Source organism: Xyrauchen texanus, chromosome 35 (genome assembly GCF_025860055.1).
Source record: "Xyrauchen texanus isolate HMW12.3.18 chromosome 35, RBS_HiC_50CHRs, whole genome shotgun sequence".
NCBI classification, from domain to species: domain Eukaryota; kingdom Metazoa; phylum Chordata; class Actinopteri; order Cypriniformes; family Catostomidae; genus Xyrauchen; species Xyrauchen texanus.
The window spans coordinates 25,826,011-25,842,112 of NC_068310.1; the positions used below are offsets into that span (position 1 = coordinate 25,826,011).

The window sequence follows — 16,102 nt, forward strand, 5'->3', positions numbered from 1 at the left end:
CAATACAATAAAACTTAAGTGTGAGTAAAGGATGAAAGAATAAAATTTTTTGGCTGAAACATCCATGTAACAAATTTAGACACAATAGAATGGAGAAGATTTTCTTCTTGGCAAACATTTGACTATCATAAAATAATATTTTGTTTTGTTTTTAACTAACATAGAGGAACTGACTATGGTACAAAATATTCTTACAAACTTTCAAAATAGTTACTTAATGCAAACATAATGTTCAACCTCTCAAAAATAATATTGATCTTTCAGAATTACTCCTCAGAAGAATAGATTATGGCAGGCCAGTCTGCAACATCCTCTCTTGGCTGGGAAAAGGGGGAATAGGCTGAAATGAATATTCTCTTAGTCAAACAAAAAATATTTAGAAAATCTGCACACAGATCGTATCCAGGCAACCCCCCTGCTGGAAGTAAATACACCGAGGGTTGAGATGTGAAAAATATTGACAGTGCACAGCATCAGTGGGAAAGCGAGCCTTGGACTGGACTTCCTCAAATTTTCCCCTCTTATCTGTATTAAGACGGGGCCGAAAAACTCTGCAGTAACCGTCGAGGGCCCTGATGCAATTGTGCATGTAGAAAGTCTGCACTGGAATAGCCACAATGATGTTGTTCTATGGCTTTGCCTTCATGAATCTCCAGAGGATTAAGTGAAGCTGGCAGTTAGCTGGGTAATCAAAACACCTCCAGCAAGAACACATCAACAGATATAACTGGCAGTACTAACAGTCTAGGCCAGGAAATGGGAGGGGGGGGGGGGGGATCAAAGCTTTGTGAAGGCCTCTCATAAGAAAGAGATTAGTATGAAAGGCTTGTGTCTTTTTTTAACGCTGCGACAGCACTTTTTAAGTCCCAACTCACAATGCCCTTCTAATTAAGATTTCATAGCATACACAAGTTTGAAGTCAAAATGTGTCATCAGACCAAAATCTTGGGTGTCCATTGTGCTGCGATATAAAGTAAAAATAGCATTGCATTGAAGTGCCATTCTGCTGTTTTGGTGCTAAATATTTATTCTTCAGATTTAGACGAGAGACAACGTGGCTCATGACTATACCAATTAATTTCTTTCAACTCATATGATGTTATGATGCAGCTTTATGAACACAAGGTCAACTAATAAAACCACTAATCATGAAACCAACTGGAAGAGGCACTAAAGGTTAGTATGTGAAGAATTGCTGATCTTTTATTGACAGCATGCTGTTGTATCTTTATGGTTTGGGCTGATACAATGTCTATGCGTATTGTGAGCAAATAACATTGGATGTTATATTAATCTAGTTGGCAAGCAAAGCACAGTATCTGTCATATGACCTCCCTCTGCTTCTCAAAAAGTTAACCACATCCCACAAACTGATAAACATAGCAAAAATAGCCAGATACTTTATATTGTAAAAAGCCCAGACTATTAAATGAACCCTTTAAGGAAACATTCCCATAAAACATGTTAAAACAGTGTCACAAGTTTCTAAGGTTAAAAAAGCACCAAATTAAAGGATAGTTCACACCAAAATAAAAATTCTGTCCTAATTAACCCATCCTAATGTTTTTCCAAACCTATATGAATTTTCTGTCTTTTGTGGAACACAGAAAAGAGCCTCAGTCCCATTTATTTTGACAAGTCAGAAATGCACAGAAGATTCCCAGCAAAGAAGGTGCCAAGTCAGATAAAACATCCTTTGAAGCAGATGCAAGTCTCTGCCATTCGTGCTTGAGGCACAGAGAAAAGCACCTTGCTTTGTTACCTGCCTGAGCTCCTCATAGCTGCAAGGCACACTCACCTTCATATCCTCAACACCGCCTGGATCTCTCAGCTGCATTGGTTTCCCCGTAAGGAAGCTGGTGTTTGTGTGTGGCAGGGTTTGTGCAAGTGTGTCCCTCATCCAGAGGGGATCCTCGTTGTCTCAGCACTCCCCCTGATTCTCCCACGCTCACGTGAACATGCACACAAACACACTTGTGTACACTGTTCAAGGTCCAATAACAACTCTTGGGCTATTGCATTGGATGCACCGATCTGGATGATTAATTGATGTCCTCTGAATTCCTCTGTTCGTCTTTTCCACAGTCAGCTGTTACACTGAAACTCTTGCCATTGGGGGTTAGTTTCTCACTCTCCACTGCAAAATGTCATCTTCCTTCCTTCCATTCCTCCATCCTGACACTTTACAGCAAGCCAAGACTAGATTCCTGGTTGGATGTTCTGTATTCATTTTCTTTCTTTTTTTTTTCTTTTTTCTATAATAAATGCCGTCTTTCAACCGATCTCCTTCTTCTCTCTGTCTTACATAGTCACTGATTTTGCCCAGATGCACTGAGAATGTCATGCACTCCCTTCTATTTTCTCTTCATCCTTTCTCTTTCTCACTCCCCAAATTTTCCCTCCACTCCCTCATTCTATCAAAAGCACTTATGCACAAGCTGCAGAATTCACCCCTCCTTCGGCTCCCCCGTCATGACTATTCTCTAGTCACATACCTCTAAAACTCATGTGGAACCAATATATCTGCAATTGGGCCTCAATTATTAAAACTTAAAATCAAAAATATCTTAAATCATTTAAGCCTTGTGATTTATATCTTGCTGCTATTAAGACCGATCTGAAGAAAATGAGAGTAATTGTTTTGGGGGGTCATCAGAGGTAAAATGCACACTGCCAAAATATTTCGAAATGTCCATGTGGAGCTACATTACTCAGTGAAGAAAACGGGCGCAGAGTTGTGCGAATAAAGGCTGCCTGTTTCAAGTGAGAGAAAGGGAGGATGGCTTGAGTCGAAGGATGCTGCATGTAAAAGGCAACAAGTTGGTGCATGAGTCGCCCTAATAAACACCTCAGAAATAGCTGATTTTGCACAATAAGTGAGAGTCTGGAGAGGCTCGTCCACGCCATGACCAGCTGCTTCGTATAAATTATTCAGGTGCCTCTCTGCCTGCAGGCACATTGACTCAGATAGGAAGGTAGAGGCCAGAACACATTAAAGTCAAATTACAGCTGGACTGTACATAGCAAAGGAATGGAAGTTAGAGCCATTCAGCTGCCATAGCTCTATACTCGCCTGAAAAAATTATGAAGTGATTATTTTGGCCAAACCTGCACACATTTTTAAATACTTTAAATTTTAAAGTCTGTTAAATAGACTGATTAATATTATGTTTATTAGGTGCGGTAATTCACTCAGCCGTAGAGAAGTGAAAAATATATAACTTAGGGCTGCAGATTTAATGCGTTCATTTAGTGTTGATTATATAAAGAAAAAATCTATCAACGCAATAATTTATGTCCCCTGACCCGTATTTAAATTCTGTAATAAAAGTTTGGAGCAATTTAAGCAATTTAAGGGGGCAGTCGGTGCACCTCATCAAACCTCACAAGCAGCACAGGCATAGAATGAGGATGTATTCTTGATGGTTGGACGAAGCAGAACAGAATGCAGCAATCTCGAGACAAGATTTTAATAGTTTTACCACTACTACTACTTTTAACTTGACACAGCATCCTAAAACATGGAGTTTATGGCACTTAATACCAGTGAGACAACCCCAAATCATCCGTCTGAAGCATGTATACACTGACCAACAATTAAAAATAACTAAGACAGAATGCAAGAACATGTCCCATGAGAACAGGACAGAGTTACCAACTCAATTTCAAAATGGACTGCTATTGACTTTGTGCTTGTTAAATGATGTGGAATAAAACAGTATATTGACTTCTAAAGCCACTTTTTGTATTGTCTAATTAATGTTTTACTAGCCTGCCACAATAATGCAATTTATATACGTAAATCTAAAATATTATATTTATTTTATATATTATATTTATAATTATCTGAATTATTATGTATAATTTATATTGAACCATTTTAATTTGGGGGTAAGCATAACATGGCATTAATTTGCTTAACAATTTTAACTGATTGACAGCCCTAATATAACTGACAACCCATCTGCTTGACTTTGCTGTAGAGCTCCACCGAACAACACAGTCATTGACAACACAATCAAGTCTTTTGGTATTTACACATTTGTTTCCTTCTTCTGTGCCAAGTTGGGTGGAGACATGATTTTAAATGGACCTGAATGTTGCATGATGCATTACATCATGCACATATGTTTGGGTTTAATGAATTTCTGAAAATAATAATTTCTGGAACAAAAGCATACCCAGGAGTGTTGATGTTGTTTCTATACAAATCTTTAATCTTAAATCAAACTGCAAATACAAAATAACTTTTTGTAAAGTTATGTTCAATAGCATAATCTGTACTAATATCAACACGAATACTTAAATAAACCACATGACTCATAGAGCAGCTGTTAGTTTAATCCTTCAATGAATGCCTGTACATTTCTACTTGTGTGGGAGAATTCTTGTAAATGCCACTATTCCATTAGGCAATGGCGTAAACACTGCAGTGTGCTTTCAGCAGTGTCCTAGCGGGAGGTCAGCCTGTCCTTCCATCCTCTCCAACATCGCCCCCAACTGGCCATCAGAAGAATCTACCTCTGAACATGCAGTCACTCTCACATACAAGCCTTCATGGAGCCTTTAAACATTCTGATTTATAGCCTGCTGCAATGGCAAACAGGCACAATCAAAAAATTACAGCTCAGTGATTTGAATATAAAACAAATGGCATGAGTAAAAGAGACAGTAGATAAGCTCTTATATGCCTTAGATGTCTCTTTTATGAGCTCATGCATATTTCAGAATATTTAAACATCCCTTGGCTTTTACAAAAAAATAATAACGTGGCTAAATTGGAAGGGAAAGTGTGATGTAGATTTATTGAGCTGAATGTTTTTTGCTTTCTTGGTGTTACGAGTCAGAGCCAGGGGGTATGCCATGTTTCACACTGGAAACAAGTGCAAGCAAATAATTGAGTCATGTAGTGAATTTAAGAGAGGGAACATATTAACCAGAAGGCTCTGAACTGGTTGGCAAATATAAGCGGACGGGACAGCATAAGCACACAGGCTAAAATGACTAACCTTTCTCTTTCAATTTGCTGACCATCATCCTCATTTACATAACAGAATGCAATCTGGGAAATGTGCAGATCTGACTCAGTGTAGAAGTGCTGAGAGAGTGAAATTGGCTGCATGCTAATCAAAATGATTAGCTATAAGTCACAGCGACATGAGAGAACTCATACATTCACTACTTCTAATGGAAAGCAGTCAGGCAAAAACAAATAAACAAGCCAGCTGTTTCAAACGTAGTGTGGTGAATATTTTTCATTTCATTCATGTTTTAGATCTTCGAACGAGATATACCATAAGACAAAAGCAACCTGAGTAAACAAAAAATACAGTTTTCAAATATATATATTTTTTATTGAAGCAAAAAATTTATCCAACACCTACATAACCCATCTGAAAAACGAACTGCCTCCTTAAACTTAATAGCTGGCTGTGCCACCATTAGCAGCAACAACTGCAACCAAACGCTTCCGCTAACTGGAAATCAGTCTTTCACAACACTGTGGTGGAATTTTGGCCCACTCTTCTTTGTAGAACTGCTTTAGTTCAGCCACATTGGATTGTTTTCGAGCATGAACTGCCTGTTTAAGGTCCTGCCATAGCACCTCAATCGGGTTCAGGTCAGGACTTTGACTAGGCCACTCCAAAACTTTAATTTAGCTTATTTGGAGCCATTCAAAGGTGGACTTAATCCTATGCTTTGTATCATTGTCTTTCTGCATAATCCAGTTGCGCTTGAGCTACAACTCACGGACTGATGAATGAATGGTCTCCTTTAGGAGAGCAGAATTAATATTTTCTTCAATTATTGCAAGTCGTCCTGGCTCTGAAGCAAAGGATCCCCACACCATTACACTACCACCACCATGCTTGACCATAGGTATGATGTTCTTTTTGTGGAATTCTGTGTTTAATTTACACCAGATATAACAGGACCCCTGTCTTCCAAACAGTTCCACTTTCGACATAAGTCCACAGAACATTCTCCCAAAAGGTTTGAGGATCAACAAGGTGTGTTTTTGGCAAAATTCAGATGAGCCTTAATGTTCTTCTGGGTTAGCAGTGGTTTTCACCTCACCACTCTTCCATATATGGCATTTTGGGCCAGTGTCTTTCTGATATTGGAGTCATGAACAGTGACCTTTATTGATGCTAGAGAAGCCTGCAGTTGATTGGATGTTGCCCTTGGCTTTTTTGTGACTTCCTGGATGAGTCAACTCTGTGCTCTTGGAGGAATTTTGGAAGGTCGGCCACTTCTGGGAAGGTTCACTACTGTGCCAAAGTTTCTCCATTTAGAGATAATGGATCTCACTGTGGTTCTTTGGAGTAACGGAGCCTTTGAAATAGCTTTGTAAAGCTTCCCAGACGTGAGCGCCCCAAACCCAGAAACCAATCATCAAGCCGCTAGTGTTCAGGGGAGGGTGGAGGGTTCCAGTCCAAATCAGCTCTGCATCAGTCTCAGTCTCATTTCGAAACCGGACGGGAGCAAATGAGCATGCTGGGGAACAGGAAGAAGGAAAGCCGCGACTGCAACGTTACTATGGTCATATTCTCGCAATGAGAACATGAACCATTTACAAACGCTGCCTCAGTGTGATTGCTGCCCAGACATGTGAGGCCATCGGGAGCGGAGAGATAACGACTGCATCCAGGAATTAAACAAAGATGGAAAGGCATCTTTATAAAGACACGTCTTTAAAAAGATGTTCAACATCAATGTGTGTGCTCTAATAGAGAAAATATACTCTTTAGCAGGAATATACACACTTTTAGCGCTGTCGAAGCACCCAGGGGAGAATTCTGTCGTGCAGAAGGAGAGAAAGCAGCTAGAAATGCGCCGTATATCCAACAGCCTACACTTCGTAAGAGGTGAATGGAACAGCAGTAGTATTCAGCTTGCTGATAGTACAATAGCTCTGCTCTGAAGAAAAAATCTGAATGGATTGGGCATTCCAGCTCCTTATACACCCGTATGTCCAGGGGAGTGGCATGCAAATTCCACTCGCCAATTCTCATTGGCCTTTTCTCAAAGAATGGGTCGTGTTCGGGGCTCTCAGGAGCAACCCCTAGTGTCACTACATCAACACAACGTCAGTGAGTGACAGAAGGGGAACCAGAGTTATTTTTTCAAATCAATAATGCATGTTACTTTTCTGTTTATGTCATTTATTTACAGACAAATAGAAGGCTGCCGTAGGCCTCCACAGTGCTTGGCATCATATCTACATTGTAAGAGAACAGCATAAGGAGCAACAAAGCTAGATTGCTCTAGCTGATGATAAGTATCGCAAAGTAACATGTTCACATCAAACACATAATTGCGTCCATCTGTGCTGTTTCTCAATTGTTTTTCTATGTAAACATGAGCTAGACGGACATCTTTGTTTAGACGCATTTTGCTGGGTTTTTTTTCAGCATCTCGTGAAGGAGTGCCATGTTCAACTATTAAAAATGCATGTCTAATGCATTCCTGATGTCAGAAATTAAGGGGGGGCTCAGGGCAAATATGCCACGAAAAGTGACAAAAATGCCCACATAATTTAATATTTTGTGGCAAAAATGTGCCCCTGTATTGAATTCTTCTCTTTTTTATATAGTTCTTAATATTTTCCATTATAGCCCTAGTTATAAATATGATTGCATGGTTGATGTTGAAGCTCCAACCTTCTTGGTTATGGCTGCTCACTCTGACCATCTCTGCAGAACTCCCCATTGGAATGAATGTGAACAATGCGTTTTTTGGCTAAATATTTTCACAAATGTAATGGATAATATTTTTACGTGGGTTGGTATGAAGAGTGACATTGCAATGCATATTTATCGGAAGTTTTCTGTAAAAGAAATTGTTAAATTACACAGTAATTTGATTAAAAACTGTATAGACTGGGAATCAGAATCAAGGCAACCGATTATTACAGTCACTAGAAAAGAGAAAAACTTCATTTAATAGCCATCACACTTCTACTAACATTAGCATAAGTGAACAGAGCTGTTTATAACGTCTCATAACACACTCATTTTGATGCTGTGAACTGTTTATTTACTATCACTTTTGCTATGACTTGAATCAATGCATAAATAAATTAACGTTCAATTATTAGCTTTAATTTACCTTGGAGCAAATGTAGGTGTCATTGCAGATGTTATATGATCATTTAGGAATGAGCCCTCTTCTCCAGATTTATATAAAGATTTTTTTGTCAGAGTAATGGTGGCAGGGTAACAGTTGCTAAAACAGGATTGGTCAGAAACACTTTTAAGGTGTTGCTTAGCGAAGGGTCAGTTTAAAGGGTAAGAGTTTGGGTTAGAATTTGTCATAATGAATTGATTAAATTTAAGTATTTGATATAAACGGATGAGAAACAGTTTGTTTTATATATTTAGAAACACATTTGCCCTCATAAAGGTAAAAAATGTTCCAGTAAATCAAATCCAGGGACAAAATATTACCCCCAATGTGTAAAAGTACATTTCTGACAATGGTCTGAACAGCCCCTTACATACAAGGTTGAAATGTAACAACGTAATTTGTTACTTTTTTAGGAATAACTAAATAATGTCACACAATATTTAAACACTGCGAAGGTGTGATGCAGCAAGAAGGGACTATTTTTTAGAAACCTAATCTCACCGCATTGAAATTGTGGAAGAGCCCAACGCTGTGTGGAGGAGCGGTCTCCATTGGAAACTGCAGGAAGGGCTTCATATCCAGATGAGGCTGGATCACCGTTGGGGTCCGCAGAAATGTGGGGATGGCCCCTGTTCGATTGATGCTTCCTGTAGAGAATAGAAAAATTAAGTTAGGTAAAGAACAAGCGAATGTGCCAATTCTTACTTTGAACCTGCAAGATAAGCTTTGAATCTTGTCACCAAGTTAAATATATGCTGTCAAGCTTGAATAAACCATCCTTTGCTTAAATATTGGCTTTGAAGCCATACAGAGGTGAACCTCAGGGGTGGCTGTGTGGAAACACTTTTTGTCAGCATTAAACTTGTCTGAGAGATATCAGCCATCAGTTATGAAACAGCCCCCTCCTCTCTCTATCTCTCTCTATCCATGTCATGAGTTTCTGTTCTCTGTCAGCCTGTCTTGTCATATACTTTACACACTGCGCAACCTCCTGCATGAGTGTGAGGAGACCCTCTCTTCAGAATTAAGCTTTAGTGTGCAGCTACTTTAAGCTGCTTAATTTTTGCTCCTGGATTTTCCTCGCCTTAATTTCCCTCCAGTGTTAAAACTGTTCCCTTCTATCTCTCTCTCTCTCAGCCTGTCTCCTTCTTAATCTTGGATAATTTTTCGCCCTTCTCCGCTTCTATTTCAAGATTGCTTGTCAAGCTTCAACTCTCTCCTGAATTCTCCAGTACTTCTGAGCACTTCTGAGATGTTTCCTCATGTAATGGCAGTGTTAATTTATATAGTTTGTCGTTTAGTCGTTTGACAAAAATGTCCTTTAAATTTTGGGCATATTATCATTAAACTATAGGTTTATTTATGTTCATGTTAATATGCAAAACAATGAAGCAGAATGTTTAACCACAAATTGAAGCCAAAACGTATAAACCATTGTTAATTCAAACTTATAAAAGATTTCTCAACATAAACAAAATACAACATGTGAACACTGTCCTTGTTGTGAAACCTGAGCGCCCAAAATAATAGTGCATCACAAGTATACTGTAGTTTAGTTTACTTTTTAGTACTTTTTGTATGATAGAAAACATTTTGGTGTTTTTAAATATGTTCATGCTTCAGAGACTGTTAAGGATATTGCATTAGACGTAGCACATTGTTAAGGCAACAGCGGATTCCTAATCTGCGTTATACATTCTGACTAGCATGCAACTGTGTTAATGCTTTTTGATATCATAATTTCTTAAAGAGTATGCTTATTGTAATTACAATCATTCAGTTTTTGTCATGATGTGTCTATTTTACCGACTCCTTTCCACAAATTAACACTGTACAGAGGACATCTATACTGTGCTGTAGTTAGGGCTGATTTGGGCATATGTCATGATGTGTCATGAAGAAGAAATGGAGAGAAAGATAGATAAAATTGGAGTGATATGCTTTCTTAGCTTGGCCCCAGCTGTTCCTCCTGCTCTCCTCTGCTGCAGCCTCAGGCCCGGACAAGCACTGGCATCATTTACTCAAATTAGGCATGCAAGACTCCTCAATTGCTGCACAGCACACAGGCAGATAAAGAGTGAGGGAAAAAGAGAGGAAGAATAAGAAGGTTTAGAGGACTGCTGGTGAGAGAACGAGAGAGAAAGAGAAAAGGGGGGCGTGAGTGCCAATGGTCGCTTGTGGTCACTGCTCATCCCTGATGCAATGCTCAGCTAGGTCACATGAAGCACACCATAAACACTCTCTTTAGCTACAAACAGTTCTCTTCAAAAGTACCGCAGTGTGTCTTAAAGGCATAGATCACCCAAAAAATTTGTTTTTTTTGTCATTATTTACTCCCTATCATGTTGTTTCAAACACATATGCTGTTATTTTTTCCATGGAACACAAAAAGATACATTTTGGTAGAATCGTTACACAGCTCTTGTCAAGATTGTTCATCCTAAGGTTGTCAAATAAAAATTGGAATATTTGTCGAACTTATGATAAAAAACACATTTGAATGCTAAAATGAGCATTACAATTTTGGATATGTGGAAAGCACTGATGATTGAGCTAAAACAGATGTAGTGCAACGAATAAAACAGCATTTCAAAGTTGAATTTCCTTCTATATTGGAGAACCTTGTACTGGTAGGCCCGGCCCGGCCCGAAGTCTCCGATGGTGTCGCCGAACAGGCCAACCTGGGAAATGGTGGCGTCAAGGAATCAAACCTTGTCAACCTCTCTCGCCTCGACCAGGTTGAGACAAAGGTGGTGTTCCTCGACCACCAGGGTGGACATCACCTGCTCGAGAGACTGCGCCATGTTCTTCGTCGCCCGGAAGGTTTAGATCGGTTGCCGAGTGCAGCTCATGCATCAATCCCAGGTCAGGACCACCCTTGTGCAATTCTTTAAGTGCCTTGGCTTGGTACACCTGCAGGACAGCTATGGAATGCAGGGCGGAAGCGGCACGTCCAGCAATGCGTAGGCCTTAGCCGTCAGTGACGACGTAAGTGTCACCGCGACCGCCTGATCCACCTGAGGAATCAGCGATGATTATTATCATCATTAGAATTATCATGTTTACATTTAGAATTGTTTTTAGATCATAATATGTACTAGTAATTTTCCACCGTTGTCATAGGAGGATACTTGCCTGACGGTAAATGGAAATTTGGTTATATACGTTTTTTTGTTGTTTTGTTTTTTTTATATAAAAATATCGAGAAAATATTTCTGGCATATCGCCCAGCCCTAGGAGGGAACAAAACTAATTTATTCATACATTTAAAGTCATTCCTCTTCTGAAGCAGCTTAACTGGGTCTTGGGATGAAAGGCAATAAAACACCAACATTAAACCCGCAAACACCCACAATAAGTGATGTATTTGCCCAGACAACTAAATACCTGATCGGTAGCCCATTATGGAGAGAATGCACGGAAGTTGGTTCATTGCCAAAGAGATGTTGCCCTTCACACACATTTTAATTGCCTTTCAGTTTTTTCAGTTTCATTTGAAATTTTAGTTAAAATAAAAAATGTATTCTGAAATTCAAAGTTTGAATTCAAGCTGCCTTATGCTATTGTGCAGGCTATTGCTTAACGAAAATCACCCGATAGTACACCTAGCGTCCAACCAGCGGTAATACCGGTGTTAGTCAGTTTGAACGTGAACACCGCACCAGTGTGAAAATCATGATACCATGACAAGTCTAGTTACATGAGTTTGTACGTCAAAAGTTTAACCCTTTACTGAGAGCCCAGAGTGTTCTGAACTGAGATCAGTCTGTTTGAATGAATTATGCGTTGCATATTGTGAAGCCAAAATACAACGTCCACACAGAAGGACGCGGGGTAAGAGGTTAAAGGTGATGTGTCAGTGTCATTGATCCCACAAAGGTAGCGGTTCTTGCCCATGTTGTATCCAACCTGACGTACCATTTTTTAATTTTGGACACAATATGCAATCTTCGACAGAGAAGATTATCAGTGAATAACAACTTAAATTTCGGTCAGTTCCTTACACATAGCTATGGCACAGTATCAGAAGACTTGGAATATAGGAATAGTGTCACATGGACTGCTTTTATGGTCCTTTTTGGAGCTCTGGTTACTTGCTTCTATGGCAAGATCTGTGGATTCTTCAAATTTGTTTCTTTTGTGTTCCAGTAAAAAAAAAAAAACAGCATTCGGGTTTGGAACGACATGGAGTGCAAATATTGACAGAATTAAAATTTTTGGGCGAAGTACCCCTTTAACGTCATCTGTGCAAAGAGTCACTTAATGTCTGAACCATGGTATGACCCCTTGGCTCCATGAACAAGACTCAACACGCATGCTTTTCGGCAGACTGCATGGTGTGCTAATGTTAACTGCCACTCTTGCTGCCACAGTGGCGAGTGTGTGTCTGTCACTGCAATACAGTATTAACATAATTCACAACATATGTGACTGATCCCATTAGAGGGTGAGAGGACCCAGACCCATTTAGTCTGTTCACATGCCAACTGAGAAACAACACAGATTTGGTGACAGCCAATGGGCAGAGGGACAAACATAGAGCTGAGTGCGAGCACAGCAGAGTGCTGGGGGAGTGAGTGCTGGGGGAGTGAGCGCATGTGTTTGTGAGTGTGGAGGACAGTTGTCCTTGCAGTAGAGTCAAAAAATCATGGCTAGCATGCATAAATCAGGTCCAGGCTGCTTCCTGCCCCCAGTGTATAATTACCTCATTAAATTAAAGAAAACTTTCAGGTCCCAGCTCACACTGTAAATTATTATGACAGAGGTAGTGCATTCAAGTGTATGTGTATATGTATGCAAATGTGTAGGGGTAGATATAGGTGTAGGGTTAGGGGACAAAGAAGATCATAAGCTTAGCTTAAAAACAACTACAGCCAATAGCTGGGTTTTAACTCGGTCACTGACAAAAAAAAAATTTCCGAGATGATAAAAATGAGGACTATTTAGAAAATCTAGTTTAAAATACATGTATCAAGATTTTAGAAATGTAATTTTTGTTTCCACAATGGTTTCATACATTTTAAAACACACACACACACACACACACACACACACACATACACACACACACACACACACACACACACATGTTGTGTTTCCATGTTTTATGGGGACTTTCCATAGACATAATGGTTTTTATACTGTACAAACTTTATATTCTATCCCCTAAACCTAACCCTACCCCTAAACCTAACCCTCACAGAAAACTTTCTGCATTTTTACATTTTCAAAAACATAATTTAGTATGATTTATAAGCTTTTTTTCCTCATGGGGACCGACAAAATGTCCCCACAAGGTCAAAAATGTAGGGTTTTACTATCCTTATGGGGACATTTGGTCCCCACAAAGTGATAAATACACGCTCACACATACACACACACACACACACACACACATATATATATATATATATATATATATATATATATATATATATATATATATATATACACATATATATATACACTCACCTAAAGGATTATTAGGAACACCATACTAATACTGTGTTTCAGAACTGCCTTAATTCTACGTGGCATTGATTCAACAAGGTTCTTTAGAAATGTTGGCCCATATTGATAGGATAGCATCTTGCAGTTGATGGAGATTTGTGGGATGCACATCCAGGGCACGAAGCTCCCGTTCCACCACATCCCAAAGATGCTCTATTGGGTTGAGATCTGGTGACTGTGGAGGCCATTTTAGTACAGTGAACTCATTGTCATGTTCAAGAAACCAATTTGAAATGATTCGAGCTTTGTGACATGGTGCATTATCCTGCTGGAAGTAGCCATCAGAGAGATGGGTACATGGTGGCCATAAAGGGATGGACATGGTCAGAAACAATGCTCAGGTAGGCCGTGGCATTTAAACGATGCCCAACTGGCACTTAGGGGCCTAAAGTGTGCCAAGAAAACATCCCCCACACCATTACACCACCACCACCAGCCTGCACAGTGGTAACAAGGCATGATGGATCCATGTTCTCATTCTGTTTACGCCAAATTCTGACTCTACCATCTGAATGTCTCAACAGAAATCGAGACTCATCAGACCAGGCAACATTTTTCCAGTCTTCAACTGTCCAATTTTGGTGAGCTATTGCAAATTGTAGCCTCTTTTTCCTATTTGTAGTGGAGATGAGTGGTACCCGGTGAGGTCTTCTGCTGTTGTAGCCCATCCGCCTCAAGGTTGTGCGTGTTGTGGCTTCACAAATGCTTTGCTGCATACCTCGGTTGTAACGAGTGGTTATTTCAGGCAAAGTTGCTCTTCTATCAGCTTGAATCAGTCGGCCCATTCTCCTCTGACCTCTAGCATCAACAAGGCATTTTCAGCCCACAGGACTGCCGCATACTGGATGTTTTTCCCTTTTCACACCATTCTTTGTAAACCCTAGAAATGGTTGTGCGTGAAAATCCCAGTAACTGAGCAGATTGTGAAATACTCAGACCGGCCCGTCTGGCACCAACAACCATGCCACGCTCAAAATTGCTTAAATCACCTTTCTTTCCCATTCTGACATTCAGTTTGGAGTTCAGGAGATTGTCTTGACCAGGACCACACCCCTAAATGCATTGAAGCAACTGCCATGTGATTGGTTGATTACATAATCATCAAATGCATTAATGAGAAATTGAACAGGTGTTCCTAATAATCCTTTAGGTGAGTGTATATATATATATATATATATATATATATATATATATATATATATAAAGAATAAATTGTATGACTTTAAAAATGTCGTGGTGTATGTTCAAACATATTTTTAAAGGTACATTTTTTTATTTTATTTTTATAAATATCATGTATTTTTCAGTCAAGAATATCAAGAAGTTTCCTCAAAGTTCCTTCATATGACCCGAACAAAACGTGCCTGTTTTATAAAAATGAGAGGGTACTCTCTGATTAATGTTCTTTCTTTCTCTTTTGTTTGTTTGTTTTTTACAACAAAATGGCATGCTACATGTGGCAAAATGTTTTATTTTAGGGTTAGTCTGTAGTAATTTTAGTTAGCTTTATATAAAAACAATAAATGTCTGAGGTGTACCCTGATTTAGATATGCATTTAGTGCATTTATGACCGCACACATGCACGCAGGATAAATAGTCAAATAAATTGGAACTCATACTTACAGCACAGAACCGAGCAGTGCATTCGTGTTTAGTTAGTGCACAGCGCTTTCGTGTGTCTTCCATGAAAAATAAATTAATAAAGACCTACAAAGTACAGCTGTCTAAGATCACAGGCTTTGACATTAACTCAAACAAGAGCGTTGATTAGACCCCACAACACCAGCAGATCCTTTGCTGACGGACAAAATGCCTTGATGATAATGCAGGCTTAACAGCCTCATCAAACCCATGAAGCGCAGGCAGATATGTTGTTCTCCCAATGTGTGAGTCTGAATCTCCTAACAAGCTGCAAGAACCTGATCAGGCTGGAGTAGGGGAAGGGGGGCGGACGACCGGGCTGAGCAATGGTTGTCGTTTAAAAGCCTGTGACATGCTAGGAATCCTGCAACACATGCCGAGGCCATAATCACCCAGTTTAAACAGCCTGCAGTGCGAGGGAAGAGATCCAGTGCCACTGTAGCCAAGGACCAGGGACAAATACACACAGGGATAAGAGAGCTGGTGTGAATCTTCAATGTGGGTTTTGGAAGAGGATTTGGGAGAGAATGATCCAGGGCTGTATTTGGATATGGAAGAAGTGCAGTATAAAGAGTGGGGGAGGAGGGGTTTATAAATAGAGAGAAGGGCACTGGAAGATCAAAGGCGAGGGAAAGCGATTCAACAAACTCAAATACTTCTGAGCCTGTTTGGGCCTGATAAATGGAAAATCAGACATGCCTGCCTCTCTCTCTAATACTGAAGCTTGGCAATCCTATTTCTTTGGCTGTTCATTTGCCATTTGCAGAGGCCTGGCAATTTTGGGAAGGCAGAGAGTGAGATAAAAATGAAATGGTTTGG

The 16,102-nt window shown here is 39.6% G+C and overlaps 1 protein-coding gene across 3 annotated transcripts in view; it reads right to left on the reverse strand.

The window, feature by feature from the left end:
• The window catches only part of znf385a (zinc finger protein 385A), a 102,071-nt gene that overhangs the window by 40,340 nt on the left and 45,629 nt on the right, over nt 1–16,102 (reverse strand). Inside the window, exons 1-2 of one of the 3 annotated variants that reach the window (XM_052106385.1) lie at nt 15,266–15,417; nt 8,632–8,777 (exon numbers count right to left, since the gene is read on the reverse strand). In XM_052106385.1, the coding sequence (XP_051962345.1) occupies nt 8,632–8,706 (75 nt within the window). In that variant the 5' untranslated portion in view covers nt 8,707–8,777; nt 15,266–15,417. Of the gene's footprint in view, nt 1–1,798; nt 2,352–8,631; nt 8,778–15,265; nt 15,418–16,102 lie in introns of those variants that run through there. The other 2 variants (XM_052106383.1, XM_052106384.1) reach the window with 2 other exon arrangements.